Here is a 24126-nt window from a genome sequence, read left to right on the forward strand (position 1 = left end):
TCCAACGCATACAAAAACTCTGTAATTACTGCAGTTACGCCAATCATTTTGTTTGTTGCCTAACGATGCTCCTTTAGTAAGTCCTCTTATAGTTCAACAGAAATTCACGATGTCAATAGATGAAAGCTCTGACTAGACACTTGAGCTATTGGTCATGACATGTTAAATTAGCATGGTCAGCTGCAGGTAAAAGCACTCAGTTGTAGCTTTTGTTCCCCTTGCACAGTAGCACAGAAAAGCATTTCCTCCCAGCCTCAAGAAACGCCCTCGTAGAAATGAAGGTGCCAGGAAAAAAATGTTTCAAACCACTGTGTTAAACCAAGCCAGCAGCATGTGAATGGAGCCAAATGGTCAGATGTTTTCCAAAAAGTGATGATGCAGAGAAGAAAACACAAATGGCAGAGGAAACTGTGAAAAAAAGTGGGCTGGTGACATGTTGAATTTCTCATATCATTATGTGAAAAGCAAATGTCTGAAAGTATACAGAAGTTAAACGTCTGTACATAATGTACAGTAACATACTAGAGTGCATGAAAACTAGAAGTAAACATTAATATGACCCTTCTCACAGGGTGGGACAGTTACAGTGAATGCCAATGACTGCAGAGGAACGCAGAACATTAGTGGTAGAGAAGGAAGGGGGGACGAAAACCGCAGATTGGGATGTGGGTAGAGAAGTGTTTTTTGCAGTGTGGATACAATACATTCCTAACACTGGACATCTTTTTGGCAACTAACACGGTTGACATGGAGACATGGAAATTATATATATAAAAAAAACACACATTATATAACCTAAAAGTGCCCCATCAAACACTTTAGAATTTGGTTTCTGTCTAATGTAATAATAAATGAAGGCTGCACTGATAGAAAGTGGCAATGATACAGTTAATATATATGTTGCTTCTTTGAAAAGAGGTATCTGGCTCTGGTCATAAAAAACCTGTTCCTTTTCTTCTGTGCATTAACATTGTTCAAAGAGCACCTTGACTTATGCTGAGAAGTGTTGAAAAGTGGATAGAGCATTCTTAAAATCACATCTTCTCTGAACACTAATTATACTATCTAGAGCATGACATCCCTTTAGAGGTACAATCAAAAACTTGAGAGCCCAAACACTGGATTTATGCTGGGATTATATTTGGAACTTTATATTTAGTTTTGTCTTCATAGCAAGAGCTGAACAGAGTGCATGTATGAACCAGTTTAATGTCAGTGCTGAAAGTGCTGGCTTTTGACATTATTTCTTTAAATTACATGAATGTTACTAATAAGGGCCATTAGGACAGTATGACAAATACTGTGTGCTATAGTAATGAGTGTTAGTAGTATTACAGTAATGAAATGCATGTTCTGTATAGACTATGGTACTTAACTGTAGGTAATTTATGATTAACTAGTACAATTTTATCATATAAAACTTTGTTCAGTATTTTAAAAAATCTTTCAGTTGATGCAGGTTCTATTGTGTTCTATTTCTATTATATATTTGTTTACGCGGAAACTGTTTTAACTATATTTTGTAGAAATGGCGCTTTTATTGTGAAAAAGCACCGGAAGTGTTCCTTGTTGCTGTCATGCAAGCTGAAGTCACGAGCACGGAAACGGTGTTAGTAGTCCGCTTTCATCGCGTGTGTGAAAACTGTATGAAGTCTGATATCATCAACGAGAACAAAGACACTGAAGGGTTTGTGTTTGTGTTATTTTATGGATGCTTTAAATCAAGCTTCATGCTCGTTGCTAGTCCAAAAACTTCCGGACCGTCTCTCTCTCCGCCCTCAGTTCGTCTCTATTCAAACCTCATTCTGTCTAATTGAACGTTTTATTTGTTGATTAAAGATGAAGCCTCGTTAAATTGACTTTATTAATGCTGTATGACTCAACCACTGACGCTGCCAGGCCTTGACTAACTCTGTAACATGAGCTCTGCTGTAAGTGCCACCAACATTTCATCATTCACCAGAAACTAGCTAACTTAATGTAACTAACTGTGGAGCTCTCTGTAGGATTACACAGCATGAAGTTGATTGTACAGGTTTTACAGTTTTTAATCTACTTTACATAATCAGTGGTACTGTGGGATCCTTTGTTGTCAGTATGAACAGTAGTAATGATCTTATTTGTACTGATACTGATGTTGTTCCTATCTGCAGATGGGTCAGAGAGGTGGACTGCCCTTCCTCCTCATGTTTCTCTCCATGCTGTCACCTCTGTGTGACTGTCACCCTTCTGGATGGTCCATGAGATCAATGGCTGCAGCCAGGACTGTGTCCAATCATACTGCAAGGCAAGGTGACGCAAACCCTCCTACAGTCATATATGTAGTTTAGGATCGAGGCCTATGTGTGGAAATCTGGGTTGCCATCAATGGATTATATTGGAACAATAGTGGCACAGCTAAATCAGCATCCTGTGATACTCACTGCTCTCTATTGGGATAGATTAGAAAACATCGACATATCAGTCCATTTATCACAGATTAATACTAAATATCGACCCAGTCTTTACACACAGTTTAATAACTGCTGACTCATACTGTGTGGTGTTACATGTAGTCACTGTATGTTTATATTGCTCCCTTCCGGTACCGGTCTTTGTATAAAAATATAAAAACATAGTGGAATGACTGTATCTGAGACATGATGAGGATTTTTTGGCCGAAGAGGTTAGATATTGTTGACCAAAAACAGGAGTTTTGGATATAAAACCGTACTTTCTTTTTCTGTGTGTCTGTGGGAACCCAGTGTCTGACATAGCTGCAGAGGTAGCAGGCTATGCTGATGTGGCCAAACAGATTATTGACCTGGCTGTGTTTGGAGCTGCCCAGAACCGCTCTTACAAAAGACTGGCCGACTTCACCGACACCATTGGGAACCGCGTCAGTGGCTCACACAACCTGGAGATGGCTATCAAGTACATGTACAATGCTATAACACAGGACGGGTTGGATGTACATCTAGGTGAGATGGTGTTATCTGTCTCGCTGGATGCCTCATGTGAGAAGTGTGTAATGACAAGGGGATCTTTCCTTAAGGGATCTCGCTCAGCAATGTCTTGTCCTCTGCTGAGTGTAACAGTAGTTTTGTTTCAACCTTTTCCTCTGCAGAGCCAGTCAAAATCCCACACTGGGTAAGAGGAAAAGAGAGTGCAGAAATGATTCTTCCCAGGGCCAAAAGTCTGGCCATTCTTGGACTGGGTAGCAGTGTAGGGACACCACCTGAAGGTAAAGACTGAATCAGATCATTTTAATGTCTGTCATCGGTCATAAATTTCCCTTTTCTCCTCACTCTCACTCTTATCTCTCCAGGAATCGAGGCAGAGGTGTTGGTGGTTGAGTCTTTTGAGGAACTGAAGCGTAGAGCCAGTGAGGCCGTAGGGAAGATTGTGGTTTTTAACCAGCCATTTGTCAGCTACGGGGAGACTGTGGCTTACCGTGCTTATGGTGCCTCTGAGGCAGCCAAATTGGGAGCTGTGGCCACCCTCATTCGATCTATTACACCATACTCTATTAACAGGTACCTGTTTATGAGGAACTGTTATGAAACTTACTTTTAAGTACTGCTGAAGGGTCTATGGGTATGATAAGAGGGCTTAATCGGAAGATTTATACCGATCTGTCTTTAGTAGTTAGATCTTAGAGAGGATGCACTTCCCCAGTATTTTGTTTGTGGTGCTAAACCAAAGTCTTAAGTTCCAATGTTGAACCCACCTCTCTGTCTTCACCCTCTCCAGCCCGCACACAGGTTTGCAGGACTACCAAGACGGAGTGAAGCGCATCCCTACGGCCTGTATCACCGTGGAGGATGCCGAGCTGATGTGGCGTATGGCACAGAGGGGGCAGAAGATCGTGGTCAGACTCACAATGGGAGCCAAGACTCTGCCGGATGCCGACTCGTTTAACACAGTGGTTGAGATAACAGGCTGGCAACACCCTGAGCAGGTAGAACTCACACTCCCACCACAGACACCCGACTTGTCTGACCTGTCATCTTGTTATCCGTGTGTCTTGTCATGCTACTGGCCTCTCTTTTCCAGTCTTTAAGTGTTGGAGGAAATATGTTTAGGTGGGCTTTCCAAATGAATTGTATGGGAAACGAAAAAAAACTATTATTATGTTCTTGTCTCTCTGTTAATTAGTCTTTCTTTCCGTTTTTTCCTGTTTGGTGGGATGAGGAAAGAATGCCAGTATAACCTCCTTTTGCTTACTCCAGATATTCCCACAGCTGTTTAGTCTGGCTTTATTTTGCCGGTGTGTGTGCGATCTCATGTTTCCAGAGAAGCACTGAGGATCATCTCAGATGCTTAGATGTCACTTTCAGTACGTCAGTATAAAGTAGGTTCTATGGAAGCAGCAGTGAGTAAACAAACCATTCGGCTTAATTATGTTTTTGGGTGTGTTTATAAAAACTAAAATAAAAATAAAAATTTCAGAGGAATTTAGTCATTTTCTACTTCTTTGGAAGCTCCTAAGAAATGTCCCTGCATTGGCTTCCTATTTTCATGAATCCTTTTGTGGTATGAATAGAGTTGTTAATGGGGAACACATGTTAATGTAAACACACAGAAAGATTATTTAAATCTACATTTGGGCAGATGTTTCTGTACTGCAACACAGGTACTGGAACACTGGACTCATTCTTGGCATTTGTTTTTTATTTTCAGACTTTGTCGGGTATAACTAGTACACGGTAAATCAATGTCAATGCGGGTGGACGGTGTTGCTCAGAAGGGACATTGACCTGCAAATATCCATGTCACAGAGCAAACACATACAGTAGACGTAGACAGACACTGACGTTCCAGTTACAGCCACAATATTACCAGTGTTTTTACTATTAGACTCCTTAATCATAGAAGTAGGTTTAACAGAATATGCCCTGACCGTCTTTAGAAGCTTATCACTGCACGGAGCAAACACATGACCCGATTCAGCTTGCAGATATGCAGTGCAGTGTCCCACAAGGTCCTTAGTATGTTGATAAGGACCCAGACACGTTTAGCAGGTAGAACCTGATAAACAGATAAGATGCTGCTGCACAGATCTCTAAATGCCTGCAGGTACACTCTGCAGGTGAGGAAATAAGAGGCCCCTGAAAAAAAATCCCACTAATGCCTCTGTCATTCACTGGACAGGGTTGAAACCAAACACTGGGTTCAGGATACCAGAAGTGGCATGTCCAAGGCACATGGGTAAATAGTTAGGACTAGAGGGGCAGATTTAATTTGGAGTCCTTGGAAGAAACTGTCCAGAGCTCTTGTACTGTCTTCTCAGAGTTGTCCTGTCTGAGTATTGGATGAGAAGCAGGATCAACATATCCCATTCACAGGGACATGCCCAGTTAGCATGCCGTAAATAGCTGAGCAGGGTATGTAAATTTGAGTTGCAGTGATTGGTGAAGATGAGTGGTAAAAAACAGTGTGAAACAGAACTGCAGCGTATCAGGAAAAGGGGGGAGAAGACTTGACCTCACATTTTCCATTTCTCTGTTATCACACACTCAAAGCCTGTGTCATTTGTGTAAGTGGAGGTTGCCTGGACTATTTTTTAAATTGTTTTGAAGGAAATGTGTACATTGCATTTGGGACAGAGGCTTTCTCTATGCCGTGTAATATCTGACAAGATTTGTATTGTTGGCCGAAGATAAATGGTGTTTTCACTGGGAATTTCCCAGGGATGTGACTATGAACTGTGTACGCCTTTACTCCCTCACAGCCTCTTGACCTACAAGTATAAAGCCTGCTGATTCAACAGTTACATTATAGTCCAAGATGGCCAAAGACAAGATTCCTGACTTTGATTGCTATCAGAGAACACAAACCTAGCGTGTACAGTGTTATGTCCATTATATTTCAGCTTATCCTAATGTGTGTAATTCCAGTAAACCCTGTTCTTCTTTACAAACAGCAGTCTCACTGGTTTAATTTGTAGAGAAAAGTGGAGCGAACTAAAAAATCAGTCAGAAGACTTGTATTAGAGGAACATTGCTGATGTAGTTACTATTCTGAGCTGGTTGTTCATTTTAGAAAAGGGAAATGAAACACATGGTATGATTGACATCATTCTTGGCTCTGTGACTTTGTGATCGTGCTGGCAGTAGCAGCTCTTGTGGTTGGATTGTGTGTGTGCGCAAATGTTCATAGAAAGATGTACATTTGAGGTTTAGTGAGTCATTTCCACAGTTGAGCCTTTTGGGAGACAGTCAGTCATCTGATGATTTGCATGGATTTTTTTTCCACCCACTGAACTTCTACAACTAAAATCCAAAATGTCCTCATGTGTTGGCTTTCTGTTTATAATTATGCCTAAAACACAAATCATGTTGCTAGACAGTGACTGGGATGAGCGTTGATAAATGTCAATGTGTTTTGGTTGAAAAAATGTTTTTTACTGAAGCACATCTAAAAATATCTTTGTTGATGTCTCATGATTTAAACTATGTTAACTACAATATGTCTAGCTGTCTCCACTGGCAACACATTATAACAAGCAGCCATAAACAGACTAGTTAGCTAGCTGTACCCCTCACTGTAGCAATATAAAGCCAACAGAGGCAGAAGAATTACAGTACAACAGAAAAATAATACATGTTGGATTTATATGTACTTAAATGTCCTGATAATTGAACACTGCTGGTGGTTTTATCTGTTACACAACCAGTGTGTTCATGAGCAAATTCCAATGGATTTAGAGGTGCAAACATCTCTGTGTGTCTTTATGTCCCTGTACTAAATGCATATGTATGTCTTCCAGTCCTAGCTGATGTATGCCTGTCAAGCTTAGTTTAGCATATTAGCATGCTAACATGCCAGTTAGTACTTAGCACAAAGTACAGATGAGGCTGATGGGAATGTTATTTTGCAGGTATTCGGTCATAAAGCAAATTTAAATGATCACCTGATGATAGCTTTAGAGAAAACATTATGGGATCACAAAAGTTTTTGGTTCGATTTGGGGATATTTCACTCAATAAGTGAACATTTTGACCTGTTTGTGGAAAAGTCATCGTTGGGGACCTTGAATGTACCATGGCAATCCGTCCAAAAGTTGTTTAGATATTTCAGTCTGGACAAAAGTGGTGGACTGACTGACATTGCCAGCCCATTGACACTTGCATGGCTAAAAAAAAAATATTAGCATTTCTGTTTATATAAGATTTCTAATGGAATGTGTGGCCTCTGGGTCATTGTTCAGACTTGGCTCACTCATTGGCTGATAATGTTTTGTAACCTGGAACGTCAGGTCAGAGCCTGACGGGAATATCGTCCTTAAAATTCCTGGAAATGGGACTCTGAACTGTGTGTTTTCGTCTTTGTTTTCCTGTTTTTATGAGTCTGTCCTCGCTGATAAAATACCTTTTTTAATATATATACTGAGTCAAATTTGAGGCATATCCTGTGTGTTCTGTGTTTGTGTGTGCTTTAATAAAACATGGCAAGGATCTAGGACAGATAGCATTATCTGATCCTATTCTCTCGCATTTGTCTGATTTAGATCAGACAAATGGTAAAGTTGCCATGGATACGCACGTAGCAAAATGGTCCCACACTCTCGTAGTCTCTTGTTTCTATGTTTATATTGCTCTATCTTTCCAATCTGCTAGGTCGTCTTACTCAGCGGTCATCTAGACAGTTGGGATGTGGGCCAAGGTGCCATGGACGATGGAGGTGGAGCCATGATTTCCTGGGAGGCCCTGTCTCTTATTAAGGACTTAGGTAATATAGAGACAGACATACCATATAGACGCACACATATACAGTGAATGGTGCCTGATAGATGAACTTCCACAGACAGAAACATTTACATTCTGCAGAAATGACTAGAAAAAAATATATAGACAACAGCAAGCTTACACAAGGTCATAAACAAACAAAGTCAAGTAAATGATTTACTTTATTTAGCTTAATGTAACCCTACCATTGCCCTACTGAGCTCAACAGAGTTGATTTTAAGTGCCCAGGCCAAAAAACAACAACTCTTACAGTTGGTAGAACAATGTACAAGAGCAAAAATATAAAAGGGAGCAAAACAAATGTTTCTGTTTTGATGCTTCAATATATAGTGATTACCATGAAGCGCAAGCAGAGTATCCAGTTCCAAACTTAGGGACAAATAACAAAACAATTCCTCAGACTGTAAACAGTGATTTCCTCTAACTGTTTGTAGAGGAAGAAGAACGCGCAATTAGGAAACAGAATCGGATATACTGTACGGGTATCCTTATGGACAAAAGAATGCCACTAAATAAGACTATAGTGGGACAGGTTCAGCCAATCAGGAGTACAAGGTCCAGTGATGAAATGTTTTGTAGTCAAGATTTACTAGACTTGAGTGTGTTTTACAAGTTCTAAAGAAAAGCTGCAGCATTTTCATCAGTACACATGGCAACTGTGTCATTTGTTAATGTGTTTTCTTTCTGTATACATTTGCATCTCTGTTGTTTTGTGTCTTTTTTTAAATCTTTATCCTTTTCCAGGTTTGCGTCCAAGGAGGACTTTGCGAACAGTGCTGTGGACGGCTGAAGAGCAGGGCGGAATCGGTGCGCAGCAGTACTATAATCTACACAAGGTACTGTCTACTTTTACTGCATTGCCTTATAGGAAACTTGCTGTAACAGCAAACAAAGCAAATACTATTCCTGTTAGTAAGAAGCAGGAAGGGTCAGACCACATTGTGGAAGTATAGAGTGTATGGGTTTAGAAATATATGTCCAAAGGAGTTACAGGGCTTCCTTCTTTAGAGCTTTGGCTGCAGACCAGCCTTTGACCCATAATAAACTACACTCTCAAAAACAGAGGGTTTGTGCATTTTCTGGACCAAAAACTAAGTTTTCCTCCCCAGTGGACTGCCCGGTTCTTACATTTGATATATAATTAGATTTAAACTATTTTAGAGAGCTCTACTAGCAAATTTCCGTGGTTGGTTGAGTGTGTGTGCTCGGGGTTTGAAAGTAGCGATGATTAAGTGTTCAACTTTACCTCCTGAGGCCTCATATGAAGATAAATGAGTGGCTCACTGTTTTCATTGACTGAAGATTGTATTGTTTTTGGGTTGCTGTCCGTGCTCTGCCTTGATCTCTCTTAGTCCTTCACCTCTTCTATCTATTGTGTCTATTTCTCCACCCTACTTCAAGTTTCAAGTTTCAAGATGTCTATTGTCATCATTGTCTTCATTGTCACTTCCTCTCCCCACCCAGGTAAACATGTCCAACTTTGACCTGGTCATGGAGTCCGACTTGGGGACGTTTACTCCGGTGGGTCTGCAATTTACTGGCAGTGATGCAGCACGAAAGGTAGGATTTAAAACACAACGTTGTCCCATAAATAACAGGATTTTTTCAGGCTTAAAAGTCTGAATTATGTGAAGCACACATTTTGCAAGGTGGTGTGAATTATTATCCATTCTTCCACTGACTCCCTGCTTCTAGACCATTGCTTCTTAGATTGGACATTTTTAAGTAGTCCCAACATTGAACTACCCATTTAACCTCAGGGTAGTCTCAGTAGAGTATTTAAATCACAGGAAGCACAGTAGTAAATGCAGAAAACCCATGCTTAACCACAGAAATACTGTATCTTTTATGTTGATGTGGCATTGTAAAATCTAGTTAGACTGTCACAGAACATGTACTATGGGCTTAAAGGGTCTGTCATGCAATGGTCATGTAATGTGAAACTAATCTTGGAATTACAATATTTCTTTATAAGTTCTAACCATGTTTGAAAAGCGCTGACATTAAACAGACTGTGTGATGAGCTGAGAAGCACTTAGCTGTGTCTGTATTAACAGGTGATGGAGGAAGTAGTCAAACTGTTGGCTCCCATTAATACGACCAAACTAGAGACACATGGAGAAGGGACAGACATCTCGCCGTGGATGCAGGCAGGAGTACCAGGTCAGCTCAATTAATATGTCTGTATTTCTGTCTGCAACTAGCAGTAACGGTTCACGATAGGATAAGTGAGAAAAGGGAAAAATCACATTATAACAGTTGCAAATGCACTAAACCTGTAATTTGATGTCTCTAATAAACAACTCAAAGTGGTTCTGGTTTTCATAACCACTAATTTCTCCTGAAAGTGCTGTGTACACAGAATCACATCCTCATTGATAACTATTATGAAATATGTATATAGCACTCTATATGTATTGGGAAGTGGGGGCAGATATTCGCTTTAAGTGGAATTTCTTAAAAATCTGAATTGAAACTTCTTTAAGATGTTGTCAGTATGGACGGGAAGTCAAATTTTCTAGTCAACTATCTGAACTAGACTGCTGACTTGATGTGACCAAAGGTACAGAGAATTCTTGAGTGATAGTACTGTAGGCTTATAACCACAAAAACTAATAATATAATGGAGAATAAAATAGAAACACCAGAGTAGAATCAAATGTTTTAGTTTTTATCTACTCCTTCTTTTCTGTTAAATAACAGCACAGATTGCACTGTAGCTGATTTTAAAACCCTAGGCTAGCAGTGAGTGTGAGAGGCTGTTAAAAAAAAAAAAAAAAGCCATAGTAATATAGTTACATTTGAATGAACTTTTGCTTTAATATTTGACAATGTGATTCTATCTTTGTGGCTTGGTGGATTTAGTGGTGCAAACATCCTGTCTCGTACTCTCTGCCTGCCTCTGTCTAGTTTTTGTAGAAGTGAAATTGCATTGTACACAGAAAGTCATTGTTGTATAATCTTTAGACAAGGAACTTAAAAAAAACAACAACCCAGGAGTGTGTGCTATGTTTATACAGTGATAGTCTTCCATTATCAAACCTTTAACAGTTTCATTGGAGAAGCTGAGGGTTTGGTGCCTTGCTCAAAGGGAACCATGAAAGCAGTTGTCTCGACATGTCATCTTTTTTTGGATTCTTTCTATGTTCTGGTGATTCAGGGATATCAAGACACATGTACTGCCATGTGTGTCAATCGGTAATAATCAGCATTCTTATTTGCTCCATTCACTAATCTTTCATGCACCAACTCTTCTCCATGAAAAGGTAAACAGAAAATACACAGCTGCTAACTCACGACAACGAGTCAGCAGAGTGATGTTGAATCCTCTGGTTCACGAACCAACCATAGACGAGCTGCACTCTGAAGGGCCTTCCTCCTCGTCTGTAAGCCCGAGTCGAGGTCACATCAGAATCTCTGCTGGGCGCTCTCGCCTGCATAGCTTCACTGCACAAAGAAATCAATAATCCTCCCAGTAGTGTCTACAGTAGCAATATGAATGAGCACACTTACTATTATTGTAAGTAAAAGCAAAAACTAAGCAAAATGTATGTATGATAATAATGATATTATATAAATAACTAAACTAAACTATAACTGATGTTAATACTGCGTATTACTACAAACTCATGTTGGCTTAAAGTTAAGAATTAAAGGTGATTCCTGACCATAAAAATAGTAGTTTGACAAAAAATCCACAGTCAGTCTTTCACCACACATCTCTTTTCCTTTACACCTACATTGGGAGGAACCCAAAGTAAAAAAAGTAAAAAAAAATAAAATAAAAAAAAAAAGCAAAATTGATATTAAACCATGAGGCCATATTGGAAACATTAGGCTATTGCTAACCTAACCCGATTATCATACACTCATGTATTTTTAGAAATGAACACTATAAACCGGGACTACAACCAGGGGTTAAAGTGGACCAGAGCTGTCTGGGGTTCAGCCCCGGCACATAGACCTGTGCTGTCCTTTGTCATTAGGCATAGTTGGACTGGCCATTGGGAGCACCAAGAGAAATCTCTGTGGGCCCCTTGAAGGCCATTATACCAAAATAAAAGCGAGAGAGATGCATTGTCCCCTACTTCCCCAAATTTTGCTTATACGCAAATGTTCCCAGTAAATAAGCACATGCCAGAAATTAAACTGTTGAAAAGTTAATGTTTCTGCCAACTCATTGTTATTAAAACAGTTTCTGAATACATCAGCAAACCAAAGCTAGTATAAAAAAAACAGGTTGATAAGCAGGTTGAAACAGAAAGGTCACCGCAATGAGAAATGATGTTGTTTTATTGAGGCTGCGACCAGCAAACAGGATTTCTTCTTTTCACTCTCTACCACTTTCTCAGTATTTTTTGGCTTTCCACATGATAGAATTGGACCAGACCAACAGCTTTGATGAGTTATCGTTAAGAAGGAATTGAACCACTCCTCAGACTCACGTTCCCCTTCCACAAAAATGTCCCTGGAGGATCAAACCAGATGCAATAAAGATCTTTTTTTTTCAGATGTAACATTTAATGGCTTTGAGTCTACAATTGTTTCAACTACTACAACTTTCTTTTTCACCTTCTCTCATCTAGGTGCTAGCCTCCATGTGGCAGACAGTCGGTACTTTTGGTTCCACCACACTGAAGGTGACACTATGACCGTTCAGGACCCTCAAGACATGAACCTCTGCTCAGCATTGTGGGCTGTGGTTGCCTATGTCGTGGCAGACCTAGAGGACATGCTGCCCAGGTAGCCAGTTAGCACACAGGATGCTGAGCCTCCGGTGAACGTGAAGCTAGGATGATCCCTGAACCACAGCTTGACTGGTTTTACATAAACTTGATATTGAATGGATTGAGTTAAGAATGTTTTGTTTGCAAATTGAATGTGATTTATCCTTGGATAAACAAGAGATATTGAATAATAGTAAATCAAAACATTGGTAATCACAAAAAATATTTTTTCTTTAAATGAAAACCCAATAGATTTAGATAATGTTGTAGCTCAAGGCTGTGTAATGATTATCTGGAATCTGAAGCAAGCTAGCTTAAGTCCAGTCTGGACCAAAGTCAGGACAAGTAATGGTTTTATTGAAAAAGCAACATAATAGATGCTTATATGATCATACTACATAATGATTTACAGCAGAGAACAACAGATTTAGCTTAGAATGATGGAGAAATTGCACCTTTTTTCAAGTAAAAAGCAGATTTTCAAATGTTGCTGAATGCTTTCAAACAAGAACAAAAGTATTCCCTTACTTCTCAGGTATTTCGCATTTCTTTGTGCCTTCATATAAAAAGGATGTCTGAGAGTGTAGGAAAAAAGTGAGAGAATTAGAAAGTATATTTTTTGTATATTTTGTATATTGTTATTTTATTTTTTCTCAGTATGCAGTTGTGCTTTGATTGTAAGCTTTCTGTCAAATTTCAGGGTTACTGGAAAGGGCATATTTTAAAGTTTTTTCAAATCTGTTTTTAGATCATTCTGGTATAGGTTTGATCCTGCCTGAGTTGTGCTTAACTGTGGTAATTTACAGGATGACCTGTAATATTTTACATCATCATTGCAGTGTTGCAATATATTAATAAAGTATTAGTCATTGCTTTACGCCATTATTCCCATTTGCTGTTCTGCTGTAATACTTTGAATTTAGCTGATCTTGTGGTTTCTCTGACACAAGAAAGAGGAATAGGAGTGAAGATGATGTCAAATTAGACATTTTGTTCATGGAAAGGAGAAGCAGGAGGTGACATGATGAGTGAAGAGAAGATCAGAGTCCAAAAAAGGAAGAATGATTATACAGACGAGGAGAGGAAGTAAAGAACTCATCATTTTGCAAATGCCGTGCAAAACACACACACACACACACTGCTGGGATCTCTTTATCCCATGAACTGATAAGTCAACACTCTCAAGGGGTGATGTCAGGGTTAGTCAGCCAGCCAGTGCAGATAAAGTCATGTTGGAAACACAGATGTGTGTGTGTAGGTGTGTGTCTGTGTTGAAACAAAGCTGAGTAAGTTTTAGCCAGTTTCTATTCAACTCTTCGTCGTCTGCCAGTAAAACTGATTCACATGCTGACAGTTATGTTAGTGAATAAACACAGTCTGTGGATGTTTAACGCTCACTGAATCACACATATGTCCTGCTGACATGATCTGTAGAAAACCACATGCACAAGGCGCCCTGGTAGATCACCTGGTAGAGCTGGAGCAAGGCTGAGTCCTTGCTGCAGCAGCTATGGGTTTGACTCAGACCTGTAGCCCTGTAGCTGAATGTCATCCCCTGTCTCTCTTCCCCCCTTTTCTGTCGCTCTTCATCTGTCACTATCGATTAAAGGCAATTAAAAAAAGCCCCAAAAAGATATTTACAAAAGAAAACCACATGCACATATCAACATCAGACAGGAGTGTTTGAAATTACATGAGATAAGATAAGCTGTACCTTTATTGATCCCCCATAGGAAGTTCAAATTAGCACAGCAGCATAATGGAATGTAGTACAAAGAGTACAGAAGTGGAAGTACTATAAGAATAAGAATATTACAAAATATAATAGAAGATATAGACTATAAACGAAAAGTATATACACTATATGCAATATGCAGTAAAATGGTGTCCAGATATTTTGAGCAGCTTCTTTAATATATATATATACATATATCATATAAATTCTATTAAAATTAACCCAGGTTTCTTTGATTATTATATCTCCTGTTTGAGATTTAGACATTTTTTATTAGGCAGGCACACATCGGACCTCTATAGCAACCAGTATGGTGATTCTTTTCCTTCTATCTACATTGCAAACATTGTCCAAATAAGTGAATAGTTGCATCAGAAATGCCCAGCCTTGTCTGAGAGCTCACTAGGGAGAAGGCATATTTGAGTGAAGGAATTTCATTCTTTGTGGGGTTTTTCGTTCAAATTAAATATGACTAATGATTGTTTTCATTATTGAATAATCTACTGATTATTTTCTCAAGTAATTGTTTAGTCTGCAGAAATGTAGGCCAAAAATAAATATGGCCATTACAAGTTCCCAGAACCCAACCCAAAGATGAAAGAAAAGAAAATACATTTAAGAAGCTGGAAAATGGATGGGTTTTTACTTGAGAAAATTACATAAACCAATAATTGATTATCAAAATATATACTTTTGTGTTGATTGGCTCATCGTCAGCATCCAGTCTGCAGAAACCTCATGGGTTCCAACAACCTGACAACATTATGCAGATCAGTGAATCAAAACAATCTCACAAGTAATTTATTTGTGTGATTCTATAAATGATCTCTTGTGCTCTGCGTTACAAATCAGTTGAAGCTGCATATCAGTCAGCTCATACTGTATTATTCAGTCAGTTGGGTGGAGCTAGTACTGAATATATCGGCATGGGCTGCCACCCTGTGGGCAACCTCCAGCCCAGTGCCTAATATTGGACAATAGAAGACAGAACACCACCTGTAATGATATTATGAAGGTAAGATAGTTGACTGATAAATACCTTCAGCACTAACAAGGTATTTTTAAGGACAGCTATAAGGTTTTATAAGGATACAGTTTGGGCAATAATTGTAAAGGTCACTCTGGGAATGAACAACCACATTCATTTTCAAATGTGAGTTCATTTCATGACAGTGGAAATGTTCATGTAGCCACAGGCCTTCTGGAGTTGAAGACCTTCATGCCATTTTGCAGATTGAGCATATTTGGTCAGGAGGACTCCGGTGGTCTCCACACAGGTCTCTGAAGGAGGAGAAGAGGGAAGATAACACATTGTAATCTAAAGATAAAGAAATTATGTGTGATTTGGTTCTACCCTAATGTTAATGAGACAAATAAATGTACCTTAATTTAATGATAATGTCCTAATTGGATGACACCTACTGTATGTACGGCGTGATGTCATCTTCTGTCCATTTCTCTCTGAGTGTGAAAAGGTGGTTGAAGCGCTCCAGCGTGTCCTCTGGGAGATCCTCCACCCGCAGCAGACAGATGGTCTCTGGATGGGATGTGCGGTCCACCAGGGCGACACTCTGGAAGATTTACAACCCCGTCAGCAATGTGATCAGTTTCTCAGGAGAAGTCAGTAGGAATGAGCAAAGGGAAACAGCTGCAGCCAGTGGCTCTTTTATTACCAGAGCATGATTACCCAAAGGCTGGGTTGAGACTCACTGAATTACCCAAAGGCTGGGTTGAGACTGTTTCATAATGACCCAGTTTAGGTCAGATGCAATGAAATGCAAACTGGCTTGAAAGACAAAAAACTATAAGACAAGTGGATTCTTGACTTCTAGAAGTCATATAGCACCAGTGGATTTATAGTGTTCAAGTCAACAATAAGTAGAAGGATAGACATAATAAAATAAATGTAAAATTCTTAAAAATCAATCAGGGAACTAAGAACTTCTGTTAAAAGCTGCAGTAGGTAACTTTTATAAAAAATAACTTTTCAATATTTTCTGAAACTTTCACTATATCCTGCCAGCTGCCTAAAGATAGTTGATTGTTGAGTCTCATTCCCAGCACTGATATTTGACCACCTGGGAATGAGACTCAACAATCAATTATCTTTCTCTGCTCTGATTGGTTGTTTTCGTTCAGGCCCGGTGGATACTATTTTTATAAAAGTTACCTACTGCAGCTTTAAGTAAACAGTTTTTCCCCTATAAACTAATAAAATTGAGAAATAAGTATTCTAGAAATGTGTTACACACATTAAGTCAGACCAAAATCTTTATTTTTATTTCACACTGACAAAATAAACGTGTAGTTTCATCAGCAAAAACAAACGGTGTTATCAGGAAAGATTAAACTTTTAGCAAGGATATTTTCCAAATTATTTTTCCAATTGTGAGCTCTAATAGAATTTACCTATTAGCCATTTTGTTTTTACTTAGACAAGAATGACAAATATATTCATTATTACGTTTCTTATTATCTGTTTATGCCAAAGTCATGAAGATGGTGCATTTACGAGGCCACTTCCTCCAAAATATAAAGTTGGATTAGTCCAGATGGGATGGCTTTGGTTGAATATCTTTATTATTTGAAGGGAATAGGGAAGTTGTGCAGTTATAAAAAGCTCAGGGGACAGTTTAAGGTCATGTCAATAAAGAAATAGACAAAATCTTGATGGTATCTCTGTGGAACCAATAAGGTTAACATGTATTGCTGATAAGTCATATCGGTGTGGACGAAGCTTAACTTTCAGGCAAGAATTGCTGATGAAACAGGAAGTTTAGGTAACAGGTAACATTTTAAAACATAAAATGTCCATGGAACGACTATATATTTTTCCCAACAGTTTTCAATGTTTCGGTTCCTTGAGTGATGGTTCAGCAGCACATCCTTGGTGAATCTTGGCTGATTATAGTGTACATACTTGAGTTGATTGTTCACCTGTTTTATGAAGTGATTTATTGAGGCTTGTCTGTCCTTGACTCAAACTAGTCAGGATGTTTTCCTCCCAGTTCCTGATCTGTATTGTTCCAGTAAAAACATTTTTTTAGATTTCTTCCTGTTTTACTATCATCCCAATATTCTTGCCAGCCATTTTTTGTATATGACCTTTTATGTGAGCCTGACACCTGACTTAGTCTGTGATTTCAGTGACTGTGTTTCTTATAAATCTTATTGCATTCACGTAAAACAACAATTCTGGAAATAACAACTTCTTAACTCATAATTATGAGATCATTTTTCATTTAAAAAAAAAAATCTGCTGGGCTGGCTTTTTTTAATTAATTGAATTAAAACTGCCTTAAAAAAAAAAGCCTCGAGATTCTCTCCTTGGACCGTGAATACACAATTTATGTCCAAAAACACTAAACATACAAACACGATAAGAATAGAAATAACAGCGCATAATCAGTATAACAGAACTTTGTTTTATTACAACACGTCTACTGAACCCGTTTTTTCCTATAAAAAAGAAAACCACACCTCTGTATATATGATGAAAACCATTACAGGATCTAGCTTTACAAAGGCTGCTGACAGTTTACTAATCAACAGTAAAATTACAGTTTTCTTGTAGTAAACATTCGGACATATTACCAGTAGCTCCACACAAAAGCTACATTAAAATCTGTGTGGTTAGTTACCATTTCTTATACATTTATGACATAAAATACAGCAAATGAACCAATTTAAACACTTCAGTGCTGAAACTGAACCTAAATTAAAAAAATATATTTACTCCACTGTGGTACATGTACCAAGCCATAGCTGTTTGCCTCAGTTTTAAGGGAGTTTTGATTATGAAAATATGTATTTGTCGGTTTCTATCTTTGTGGTATTGGGAGATTTGAAATGGTCCAGACATATGGCCCCGCTCTGTCTAGTTTTAGTAGTGTGTGTGAAATCACATTACCATAAAGACATTGTGGTATACCTTGTAGAGGAGGAACTGAAAACAGAAAGAACACATAAAACATTTGGACCTTCAGCCAGACGAACCATAAACATGTGCCCCTCTTTAAAGCATTAACCGAACAGCACAATTAGTTGCCCAAAGACACTCGTTGAAAGTTGAGTGACGTTAACGTTGGTCATAGCGGTAGACCTCAGAGAGCCTCATATTTTTTTCGAGGTGGTACGTGGTGGAAAACACTTCTTTAAACCAATCACAATCGTCTTGGACAACGCTAAGCCCAGCATGCTGCGACAGTGTCCTTGGAAAATAGTGTAGCAAAGATTAGCGGAAGTGGAGGAGAATGCAGACTGAAATAGTCGCCCGATGGCACACTTACACCATCAGCCTACTTCCTGGTATGGTAATGGTAATAATCAGTCTTCAGCATTCTTATTTGTTCCATTCACTAGTCTGCCATTCACCAACTCTTCTCCATGAAGAGATTCCTGAAAAGGTAAACAGAAAATACACAGCTGCTAACCCACGACAGCGAGTCAACAAAGTCATGTTGAATCCTCTGGTTCACGAACCACCATAGACAAGCTGCACTCTGAAGGGCCTTCCTCCTCGTCTGTAAGTCTGAGTCGAGGTCTCTTGGATGGTCTCTTTACTATTGTTGGTTGTAGGAACAGTAACGGGCTGTCCAAGGGGAAGGTGAGAGTGCACACGCCACAGTCTCTGCTGGGCACTCTCACCTGTGTAGCTGCAATGCACAAAAAAAAAAAAACTACCAGTTTAACTAAATTAAATGTAACATATCATGACTCAATGATAAATATGACTACAAACCTGTACTTCGGAAGTGGTTCTGCAAAGTTTTCGTGGATAGCTGTGTGCCAACAGATTTGTTATCTAGGGGTAACAATATAAATGAGCATGATTACTATAATAGTGAGTAAAAGCCAAATTGAATCTATAACTTGATGATGTGTGGTACTACAAACCTGTGGACAGCTGTGTGCTGACAGATCTTCTTTCTGGGGGGTCAGTCTGGGAGGCCACGTGTCTTACTGAAAGAATTCGACAAGCACTGCCAGCGGTGCCCTATACAGCGACAAAGACAACAGCCACACTTTAAAAACATTTAAAACTAAAGTAAATTTGAGACATCTTTGAAGTTAATACTATGACTAGAAGCGGTTTCAAGTACTGAATGCTTTGTTAGGAGTTGGGAGTCTTCTGGGTTTACACTATGGGCTGAAAGAAAGCAGATACTGTAATAATAGATGTCACTGTATCCTTTGGCAGAGTGTAATTCAAATATTCAGACAAGGCGGAAGGTAAAAGTAAGAAAATGAGACTAAAGGAGACACTAATCTTCTTTTGTGATTATTTCATTTTTCTTCTTCTTTATTTTTTCATTAACTTTCTAAAATTAGTCCTTAATCTACTTATTTACTTTTCTTTTTGTTTCATACATATAAATATGTGTGGCCTATAATACAACAGTGAAGTACATTTTTTTTATTTAACCCAATATCATAATTCGCCTCACAGGGCTTTACAACCTGCACAGCATATTGAATTATTTGTCTTTAGACCCTCTATATAGATAAATTATTATTATTATTAAATTATTATTACCACTGTTATTATTAGATCATTACTTTCTATATAAACAAAAGATATGAGGATGATATACTCAAGTAAATTTTGTTGTTGACAACAAATCCCATGGAATGATTATAAATGTGTTCGTCCGTGCATTAATTTTTTACAAACAAATATTCATTTTCATCACAAAATACCCACTGTGGGATGAAGGAAAACATGCAACTACATTGTGTTAAGTGGTTCTTCTGACACTGTTCAACATGATGTTTAAACTACAAGAACACACAAAGGGAAGCATTGTAGTGTTTAACATAAGCTATTATTCTCTATTATGCTGACATGAGAGCCACCAAGACTGTACAAGCTTACAGGAATGACTTTTAATGGGTTTTTTTGCCCTGTGGAGGGCAGCAACACACTAAAGAGAAGAAGGGGGAAGAAGTAGAAGAATAATACCTACACCAGAGTGAGCACAGTGCTAATGCTGCAGACCTGCCTGCAAACAAGAGGTTGTTTTACCTCAGCATCATGCAGCCACTTTACAGGAAGCCCCGAGAGACAAAAACCCTCAAAGTCCCTTTAGCATTGTGCTATCGTCAGGAACTACATCCAGCTGGTCTTCCTCATAATATGTAGCAGATAAAACCTCACTCCTGCCAGCACAATGAGGGTTGGACAGTGACAGTGAGGTGAACACAGACATTAAGCCCCAGAGACAGAGAAGTGTGCTAGCGGGCGATACTGTGCAGCAATGTTTACTCACAGCTTCTGCTTTTACACTCGGGTCTCGCACAGTCGGGATCGATCCTTCCTTGAGCCTTAATTTTGAAGCATATCCCAATTTGACTTGACACGCATTAGTGAAGCAGTCTGCCTCGAAGTGGCTGGGGCACACATACAAACAGCTGCTGGTTGTCATGGGAACGTTGTCGTTAAAAATAAACTTTAACCACTGAGTCTTTAAGTCCTCAGATGTAGGGAGGCTGAAATATGCAGATCTGTTCTCTCTTCTGCAGCCGACCACCGAACAGCTGCGCCAGGACTGTTTTTTTTCCATCTTGGAAAGTGAGTTTAGTGCCAGCGAAGAAAAAGAGGAGGTGGAGGAGGAGGTGGTTAGTTAAATGATCCGACCCGGAAATCATTCCCTCCCTCCATCCATGGAGGTTCTTTCAATACCTGTAATGCACCCTGAGAAGGCCAAACTTTTATTCTCTTCATATTTCACAATGAACCGTGTCACTGACATTGTAGAGAACTTACTGACACTACAGTACAGGAGAGGAGACCCTGCATGGAGGACAGAGGAGGCTCCTGGAGGAAACACAGGTGTATCCTAGGAGGAGTCATTTCATTGCAAGTGTTGTGGACATCACACAAAGCAGCAGTTCTTCTTTCTATCTAATCATCTATCTATCTGACTGTTTCACATTATACAATTTCCTACATGCACATTACAGTGTTAGACCTGTACTGTATATTCATAGCCCTGTCTATAGCCTATTTTTTACACTTATCTATACTGCTATATATATATTATTTTTTTTGTCCTGTGCAATTATTTATTTTTATACCATGCCACTACCTCCTGCTGTAATATTATATATTGATCACATCTGAAGAAACATATATATAGTGCACATACAACTCTTATTCTTTTATTATATTTCTATTATATCTTGTATTTTTCTATTATATTTTTTTTATTTAATGTGCATTTATCTTATCTGTTGTGTTGTATCTGGAGCTACTGTAAGGTTTTAACACTGTCCTTCATAAGGAGCTCTGTGGACACTGGTACCAGTCGGACAGGTGATCCACCTGTGCAGCCTGTCAGAAGTGACTTCGGTCGCTATGCATCATGGGAGTGGACACCTCACAGAGACAGAGGCAGGGCCAGGGATAAACGCGCCCCCTCTTTTTTTTTTAGGGAAGTGGCTTATAAACCCAGGTGTGCCACACGTCCCCCGGGGGTCCTCACTCACCTGTGTCCCCCCTGTGGCGGGGGTGGGGACGGCGTCGGGGTTGAGCAGGAGCTGCTTTTTGAATCCCATTTCCACCTCTGCGTAGTTGGAGAAAGATTCGCGCGTAAAGTGGAGGTTGCACACGTAAACAGAAGCGGAGGGTATGTCGACCCGCCCCAAAGCGTGCAGCCAGCGGTGTGCCATCTCCCTGTTGGCCGGCAGAGAGTGCAGACCCTCGGTCAGCTTGCACTCGGGATAAGCGCACCTGCGACCCATGTTTGAGCTGACTGTAGTCTGCAGGGATAGCTAACCAAAGCTAAAAACAAACTAACTTCAGCTTCTTCCCTTTATTAATTGGTGGTTGGTAGGAGTTATTCTTGTTTTACCGCCACCTGCTGGGCTGGAGGGTGGAGCTGTAAGCTGGGTGATAATAACAAATAGTTAATTAGTTAATTCAGTGGTTTATAATTTCATTCTCCATGTTGGCTTAAAGTTTAGACTGACAGTTAATTTTTGACCATTAAACAGTAGTTTGGAAAAGAATCCAAAGTCAACATCTACTTAGCTTTTTTTATGCATCCATTGTCCTTTATACCAAAATAATACTAAAAATCATTCATACACTCACATTTTTCTAGAAAAAAGGCAGAGAACGGCCATGTCCATGAACACTATAGTCAGGGACTACGATCAATTGGTAGAATAATGAAGTGAGTGTAATGTACATATAATATGTAAGTGGATTTAGTGTCAAGTTTTGCTCATAAACCAAAGCTTCCAGTACATAAGCACATACCAGAAGTTAAAGTAATTAGAAGTTCATGTTCTGTCGACACATTATTAAAATAATTATTCTTCCCAAATACATCAGAAAATCAAAGCAGGCCTGATATTATAACATATAAGCAGGTTGAAACAGAAAGGTCACCGCAAGGAGAAGTGAAATTTGTTTTATCAAAGCCCAGACCAGCAACAGGATTTCTTCTTTAACCAAGTAGTCAGTATTTATTGGCTTCCCACATGATAGAATCGGACCAGATCGACAGCTTTAATGATTTATTGTTAAAAAGGAATTGAACCACTCCTCAGACCCACGTTCCCCTTCCACAGAAATGTCCCTGGAGGATCAAACCAGATGCAATAAAGATGTTTTTTATCAGATGTAACCTTTTTTTTTGGCTTTAAGTCTAGGGCTGTTTGAACAGTTGATTGTTGAACGTGTAACATTTATTGTAACCGTTTGTATTTCATCTGTCTTTACCTTCTCTCATCTAGGTGCTAGCCTCCATGTGGCAGACAGTCGGTACTTTTGGTTCCACCACACTGAAGGTGACACTATGACCGTTCAGGACCCTCAAGACATGAACCTCTGCTCAGCATTGTGGGCTGTGGTTGCCTATGTCGTGGCAGACCTAGAGGACATGCTGCCCAGGTAGCCAGTTAGCACACAGGATGCTGAGCCTCCGGTGAACGTGGAGGGGTGATGTCAGGGTTAGTCAGCCAGCCAGTGAAGATGAAGTCATGCTGGAAGTCCAGATGTATGTGTGTAGGTGTGTGTCTGTGTTGAAACAAAGCTGTGTAACTTTTAGCCAGTTCCTACTGAACTCTTCCTCATGTGCAGGCACACATTGGACCCCTATAGCAGCCAGTATGGTGATGCCTTTTTGTACTATCTAGAGAAATGTTTTGCATTAGTATCTCATAAGTTATTTATGTGAAATAATTGTCATTTTAATGCTGCAGATAAACAGCTAGATATCAGGCACAACATACTGTATTATCCAGTCAGTGTGTTGAGCTTGTACTGAATTTCTCAGCATAGACCGCCACCTTGTGGACAACGTCCAGTGCAGCGGCTAGTAAATTCCAGTTGAAAATGACAAAAGTGCTAATTTGTCCATCTGAGGTCAGTTGAGGAGATTGAGAAAACAACCTATGTGACTGACAATGTTATGAAAATGTCTTTTATTACCAACATGTAGCATTTTTTTAACAGACAAAATAACAGCTGAAATATAATAAAGGTCAGGTTTGGTTTTACTGACAAAAACGTCTTAACATTTGAATTTCAATAGGTTATTTGGATCATACACTTTACAAGCTACGTAGTTAAACCGCTTCAAGATAGTTAACTGATAAATGCTTTCGACGGGCACAACGCATTTTTAATTCTATGTAAAATAACTGAAAGTTGCAAAGATCAATTTGGGAATAAACAACAACATTCATTTTGTTGACAGTGGAAATGTTCATGTAGCCACAGGCCTTCTGGAGTTGAAGACCTTGATGCCATTTTGCATTGAAGAGCGAGCATATTTGGTCAGGAGGGCTCCGGTGGTCTGTTTTTCTCCACACAGGTCTCTGAAGGAGGAGAAGAGGCAAGATAACACATTGTAATCTAAAGATAAATGTGTAATATGTAAATGAGACAAATTAATGTACTTTAATTTAATGATAATGTCCTAAT

At 39.2% G+C, this 24126-nt stretch overlaps 3 protein-coding genes across 4 annotated transcripts in view; 1 reads left to right on the top strand and 2 right to left on the bottom strand.

Annotated features, from left to right (window-relative positions):
* Positions 1–1547: 1547 nt before the first annotated feature.
* On the top strand, positions 1548–13339 carry LOC118335643 (carboxypeptidase Q-like). Its single transcript, XM_035672048.1, has 11 exons — positions 1548–1687; positions 2154–2292; positions 2745–2960; positions 3107–3223; positions 3308–3515; positions 3733–3940; positions 7602–7713; positions 8475–8566; positions 9195–9290; positions 9788–9893; positions 12317–13339. Exons 2-11 carry the CDS (start codon positions 2154–2156, stop codon positions 12475–12477), a joined length of 1455 nt encoding a protein of 484 aa, XP_035527941.1. The 5' UTR covers positions 1548–1687; the 3' UTR covers positions 12478–13339.
* Positions 13340–16479: 3140 nt separating this feature from the next.
* LOC118335645 lies at positions 16480–22009 on the bottom strand. Of its 2 annotated transcripts, none has more exons than XM_035672050.1 (4): positions 20462–21824; positions 19089–19188; positions 18934–18996; positions 16480–18847 (listed from the first exon to the last, which is right to left on the bottom strand). In XM_035672050.1, exons 1-4 carry the CDS (start codon positions 20753–20755, stop codon positions 18648–18650), a joined length of 657 nt encoding a protein of 218 aa, XP_035527943.1. In that variant the 5' UTR covers positions 20756–21824; the 3' UTR covers positions 16480–18647. The 2 variants fall into 2 exon arrangements, with proteins under 2 accessions (XP_035527943.1, XP_035527944.1); XM_035672051.1 differs by having other exon boundaries at positions 16482–18847; positions 21681–22009.
* Positions 22010–23609: 1600 nt separating this feature from the next.
* dscc1 (DNA replication and sister chromatid cohesion 1) overlaps positions 23610–24126 on the bottom strand; it is a gene marked incomplete in the record, with an annotated part of 4339 nt that continues 3822 nt past the window's right edge. Inside the window, 1 exon segment of the mRNA XM_035672049.1 lies at positions 23610–24020. Within this exon segment, the coding sequence (XP_035527942.1) occupies positions 23909–24020 (112 nt within the window).

This window comes from Morone saxatilis, unplaced genomic scaffold (genome assembly GCF_004916995.1).
Source record: "Morone saxatilis isolate NCDOM2014 unplaced genomic scaffold, NCSU_SB_2.0 Contig24, whole genome shotgun sequence".
Taxonomy (NCBI): Eukaryota; Metazoa; Chordata; class Actinopteri; family Moronidae; genus Morone; species Morone saxatilis.

What these genes read in the sequence shown, in the direction of transcription:
- LOC118335643 (XM_035672048.1), top strand. Translation starts at nt 2,154, where the DNA reads ATGGGTCAGAGAGGTGGACTGCCCTTCCTCCTCATGTTTCTCTCCATG. An exon ending in AGTACTATAATCTACACAAG is followed by an intron (nt 8,567 to 9,194) that starts GTACTGTCTACT and finishes CTCCCCACCCAG; the next exon opens with GTAAACATGTCCAACTTTGA. An exon ending in GCAGTGATGCAGCACGAAAG is followed by an intron (nt 9,291 to 9,787) that starts GTAGGATTTAAA and finishes CTGTATTAACAG; the next exon opens with GTGATGGAGGAAGTAGTCAA.
- LOC118335645 (XM_035672050.1), bottom strand. Translation starts at nt 20,755, where the DNA reads ATGGAAAAAAAACAGTCCTGGCGCAGCTGTTCGGTGGTCGGCTGCAGA. An exon ending in CGAGTGTAAAAGCAGAAGCT is followed by an intron (nt 19,189 to 20,461) that starts GTGAGTAAACAT and finishes GTCGCTGTATAG; the next exon opens with GGCACCGCTGGCAGTGCTTG. An exon ending in CAGCACACAGCTGTCCACAG is followed by an intron (nt 18,997 to 19,088) that starts GTTTGTAGTACC and finishes TGTTACCCCTAG; the next exon opens with ATAACAAATCTGTTGGCACA.